The sequence below is a fragment of the Montipora capricornis genome, chromosome 2 (genome assembly GCF_036669925.1).
Source record: "Montipora capricornis isolate CH-2021 chromosome 2, ASM3666992v2, whole genome shotgun sequence".
In the NCBI taxonomy this organism is placed as follows: Eukaryota; Metazoa; Cnidaria; class Anthozoa; order Scleractinia; family Acroporidae; genus Montipora; species Montipora capricornis.
This window is the reverse complement of record NC_090884.1, coordinates 20,721,441-20,726,440: the sequence shown is the minus strand read 5'-3', so window position 1 is coordinate 20,726,440 and position 5,000 is coordinate 20,721,441. Positions and strand designations below refer to the sequence as shown.

Here is a 5,000-nt window from a genome sequence, read left to right as displayed (position 1 = left end):
TGGTCGCATTGGCGACCAGTGAGTCACAATTTCAAGCCCTGTAATGTTCTATACACTCAGACTCAGTTCAATTATGTTATTCTTGCATGTTTTTTAAACACCCCTTTTTTACATTTTCATACTTTTAGTTCTTTGCTTTATATATATACTTATTTTTATCTTCACTTTTAGCTTGATAATGACGGAAGTTCGGTCAAAATGTCGTGTCTTTTTACCGTTAGTTTTACTTCAAATTACATAGCCATAAGAGTCCGGAAATGAAGTGTTTGCTAAAGTACCTTTAATTTAACGAATTTGCCCAAGGGCAGGTAATATTACAATAGGACACAAAGTCCCCTACTAGGTAAAGTACCGCTCAAAAGTTACCACCTTTGAGCACGATGCAAATCGCATTGCGGGCTACGCGAATCATATCGTACGCGATGGTAAAAAATCTGTAAGTGCAGTGGCTTGACGCTCGCGCACAATTTTAATTGACCTTTTGTTAACCATGGAAGGTGCTTGTGAAACGCCAATGGCTTAATTGCTCCCTCATGTGTTTTTCTATTAACATGTGTCTATCTGTAATGACTATTCCAGTCACTAGCCCAGAAGGTATCAGCTGCTGAATACAGTCTTCAAATCCAATATACAGTATTCCATGGCTGGACTGTTTCCAGCAACGTTTCTCTGTGAATTTAACAAATAGCCATTAAGTAACATGTCTAAATGAGTCTAATTGGAGCTGTCTAGATAGGATGGAAAATTTGAGGTAAAGGCATACAGGAAAGGGGAGGGAAAGTATTTTATGGGAATCAGGCCTAGCTGCAAGTTAACGTAAATTAAACACCAAAGGTGCAGTTCTTCAAAACATCCTGCCCAGCAAATAATTGCCACGACTGCAATGTTAGAAGATGTGGCTCTATACTAGAAAGCTTTACTTGAGCTAGGGAAAATTCTATGATTAGTGGAATCGTATTGTCATGCCTACCATCTCCAGAAATGACAATGGCTTCGCCTATGTCCTTCAGTCTTTCAGTCTTCTGCTCCTTACATCTTTTCCAGAAGAGATACACAGCTGGGTACAATTTCTTCTGTAAAAGTAAACAAAATGGTTGCACATTATAAAATGTTGGATAGTTTACCCAGGATAACTTTGGCTTCCATACTGTAGGGGTCTGTACTCTATCACCACAACACACTTTTCCACTTTATCTATTCTCCAAAATCATGCCAAAGACATTGTGTTGTTTTGAAAACCTTTAGATTGAAATTTCACATTTTTATTGGCTTTGAAAGACAAAGTGGTCATACTTTGATCAATAACAGCAATGAAAGGGAATGGGTTTGATGCCGGGTTGACGTCCCAAATCAAATTACATCGCTGTTAAAAAAAGTGTGCTGAGGTGATAGGCAATTTAAGACAACTGCACCTACCCTTTGATGTCTGAAATAAGTCTAAGTGAAAAACATTTGAGGCCCATGTGCTGCAGCACCTTAAAGGCTGAGCTGCCAGACAAGATAGAAAAAATATAAGAAATTACCACTGTTGACATCCTTGTCCCAGGCATCTGTGGCTGGCTTCACCAAAGATTCACAGGCTTGGGAAATTTTTTGTATTTTGCAGATCGTTCTGACCTCAATCATTGTACTGGTTTCTTTACTGGACACTGCTGGACGGCACGTTTGCAGGCAGGACACACATTGAAAAGCAGGAGCATTCTGGACAAGAAAATGATGAACTTTGGCAGTGACTGTAAATTGTCTCCTGACCATGCTCTAAAGAATAAAACACAAAACTCTGTTTTATGACGCATCTAAATGCAGTGTAATCTGGATTCATAACTAAGTTATCTTTCATTTACATCTCAAAAAGCATCACCTCTTTCTTTGATTCTGTCTCACTCTCAGCCTCAGGATTGAAATCTGAGTGTTCTGAATCATCATCGCTGGTGAATGCCGGTTCTTCTTCGATGTCCATATCCTCATGGTCACTCTCCATTTGGTCTTGATAATTGGCAGACAGATCCATGTCTATCTGTACAATCCTCTGCTCTTTTGCTTTTTCATATTGGCCAATGCAGTGGACATATTTGCTATATCTTAGATCAATAGAACTGATGTATTAAAACTGACATTCATACCCTGTCATGGTGCTACTTTTACTTGACACAAATAACAAAAAGCAACACAAACTATAAAACACTAACAATCATCAAAAATAATCATACCATCCTCCAGTTTCTGTATCAACAACAGCATCGTTAGGTATTGTCAGGTATTACACTCTATTCAGTTTTCTGAATCATAGACTGATCTTGTTCATGTTTCGCCTCCATACCAATTACCATTTTGTTTCCAAGACGTTCGGATTCAGTACAGGGCCAGTTTGGGGTTGTTATGGACACATTACACACCTAGAGTAACAGTATTTATAACTCACTGTTAAACATCAATTCAGATCAAGTATAAGGCGGGCTATGATGGAGTCAGATATTCTATTCTTTTTAGACACAATGACAAATAATAACTAGGAATTTAGCGCGTCTATGAGACGTGTACGTAATTAGTACATACACCAATAAGTGGTAGTGACACAAAAACACCGTGTCGCAGCAACACCAACAATTAACAAATCTATCGATCTATCTTAAAGATATGGTATCAGTAGGATATTAGATATATTGAATACCTGAGTTTCTAATTCTTCCAAGGATTCGAAAGCACTATATCGACATCAGCACCAACAACACCAGACTTGTCAATTTCTGGATCTTCGTTTGTGGATGAGCTTACTTCACTTTGAAGCATTTGAAAGACTTCTCGGATAATCTATCAGAACAACAAGAGGATTGATAATGACTTGAAATGATGGAGAGTTATTACAAAATGATAAATACAATACCTGACAATGCTGTTGGTTTGATGGCCCATGTGCAGACTTCACTAACTGTCTTCTCTTGACTGGGATGAATTGTTGGCACCGAAACTATCCCTATTTCACCGAACTCAATCTCTGAACAAGCAAAATATGAGAGGGCAGCTCTAGTGGTCTTCTGAAAAAGGCCTCGGGTCAAAAATGTCAAGAGCAGATCCTAGAGTTTTCAGTAGGATTCCATTTTGTGCAAACAAACTGTAGCCACAGTCGTCGTCGTCGTCTTTTTAATTAGCTTCAGGATGTTCGTCATTCTCCAACGGAATCTTGTGCAGCAAAATATTCTTACTAGAATCCAGGATGTACAACACACCGATTGGGCATATTACACTATTCCAATTTTGCGGCATTTGCAGAGGGGGTTACTTCTTTGACGTCATAGCTCAGTCTCTGACAATTTGCAACAGAGATCCCAACTTACAGTTAATTAGCTTCAGGACGTTCGTCATTCTCCAATGGAATCTTGTGCAGCAAAATATTCTTACTAGAATCCAGGATGTACAACACACCGATTGGGCATATTACACTATTCCAATTTTGCGGCATTTGCAGAGGGGGTTACTTCTTTGACGTCATAGCTCAGTCTCTGACAATTTGCAACAGAGATCCCAACTTACAATTTTCCCCAACAATCTCCTGAGACCTTACACTTACAACAAAAAGTTTTAAAAGCAAACAAAATAGCAGTCACAGGGACTTTAATCTATTAAAGAAAGCATACACCATTTTGGCACCTATTTGTCTTACACTACAGTGTTACTAGTAGTAGTTGACACTACACTGCTGCCCCTATAGTTGTATGAAGAATTCAACTGTGTCCAGGGCCCTGGTGAAGGACTGGCAGTTTACAAATGAAGCAGCTTTAGCATAAGGCAATTGATGTACATGTAAGTGGGAAGAGAACAGATCACTTTTTATTATCAGTACAAAAAATGAAAAGGGCGTTGCATTGTTTGGTGCCGTTCGAAATACATGGAGTAGAGGATTGGATCATGGCAGACACAGTGGTGCACCAGTCAAAAGAGAAATTACAGGAAAGGAAAGGTCAATTGTTAATGGCAATGTGGCAACCGTTTTTTCAACATGTTTACATACTGCAAGGGATGAAGTCTGTTTGTCTACAGTGGTAGTTGAATGCCTTAATTAGATTCAATGGGGCTGCAGTGAAAACTTGAAGTTGAAGTTCACTATTTTGGAAAGATGTGATTCAGTATAATGGTGCTCTGGTATTGTTCGCATGCTCAGTATGGTTAGTGCATGTTGATCCTCATTTGGACAAATAATGCACAAAATAGTCTTGCAATAACTTGGGCAGTGAAACATGGATGCAGCCTAGTCTATAACATATCAAATATCAGAAGAGAAAAAGAGAGACATCTCTTTTTCTGAGACATAAGCCCTGATAAATTAAACCTTGTGACTGCATGCATGTCGTCGTTGTCAGCATTGTAGGAATTTAATTGCATTCTTTAATGTTTACAGTTTTGAGATAATTAAATGCCTCCCAGCAGGGATTCCTACAGATAACTTTCTGCTTGAGATAGATTTCTTCATTGATGCCTTCTGCAAAGAACAACATATTCTTGGACATGGCCTATCCAAGGAGAAACCTTTATTTGAGTAAATGTCGGGGTCCGGCAACATACACTGTTACCATTATAGCAGTATGTAAAAAATGTTGCAAAACGTTTTCCAGAGGAAAAATCATACAATATAATTATGTCGGTCAAATATTTCAAACAAAAGTTTTAATGCACATCAATACTTGGACCTACAGCCCTCCAGATGTTTTTAAAGCCTCTGTTCTCAGTATTTATCTTTACAAAACAAAATTGGTGCCATTAAAGTATTCACTCAACTTACTTGTGACTGGCTTTGAAAGTCCCCATCATCAACCGCTCCATTATCATTCTCAGTGGGTTGTTGAATATCCTGCTGATGCAATGAAGCAGTAGGTAAACAGTAACGTAAAGTCATGCATGAGCCAACTAGGGCCAAAACACTTATCCCGGTTTCGTCATAGCATTAAGCAACTGGGAGAATTATTGCTCCCCCCTGGATGGGATGCTAGTCAATCGCAGGGTTA

The 5,000-nt window shown here is 38.8% G+C and overlaps 2 protein-coding genes across 6 annotated transcripts in view; both read right to left on the bottom strand.

The window, feature by feature from the left end:
* The window catches only part of LOC138039050 (uncharacterized), an 81,942-nt gene that overhangs the window by 28,946 nt on the left and 47,996 nt on the right, over positions 1 to 5,000 (bottom strand). For 4 of the 5 annotated variants that reach the window (XR_011130350.1, XM_068885208.1, XM_068885211.1 and 1 more), the window contains exon 5: positions 4,778 to 4,849. Coding sequence is in view for 4 of the 5 variants with exons in the window: in XM_068885208.1 (XP_068741309.1) it covers positions 4,778 to 4,849 (72 nt within the window). In the remaining variant the exon portion in view is untranslated. The remainder of the gene's footprint in view (positions 1 to 4,777; positions 4,850 to 5,000) is intronic. The other variant, XM_068885209.1, reaches the window with a different exon arrangement.
* Positions 215 to 2,392, bottom strand: LOC138039052 (uncharacterized). Its single transcript, XM_068885212.1, has 5 exons — positions 2,211 to 2,392; positions 1,862 to 2,081; positions 1,524 to 1,758; positions 971 to 1,073; positions 215 to 669 (listed from the first exon to the last, which is right to left on the bottom strand). The coding sequence occupies exons 2-4, from the start codon at positions 2,009 to 2,011 to the stop codon at positions 1,030 to 1,032; spliced, it is 429 nt and encodes a 142-aa protein (XP_068741313.1). The 5' UTR covers positions 2,012 to 2,081; positions 2,211 to 2,392; the 3' UTR covers positions 215 to 669; positions 971 to 1,029.

What these genes read in the sequence shown, in the direction of transcription:
- LOC138039052 (XM_068885212.1), bottom strand. Translation starts at nt 2,011, where the DNA reads ATGGATCTGTCTGCCAATTATCAAGACCAAATGGAGAGTGACCATGAG. An exon ending in AGACAGAATCAAAGAAAGAG is followed by an intron (nt 1,759 to 1,861) that starts GTGATGCTTTTT and finishes TTTATTCTTTAG; the next exon opens with AGCATGGTCAGGAGACAATT. An exon ending in GGACAAGGATGTCAACAGTG is followed by an intron (nt 1,074 to 1,523) that starts GTAATTTCTTAT and finishes TTACTTTTACAG; the next exon opens with AAGAAATTGTACCCAGCTGT.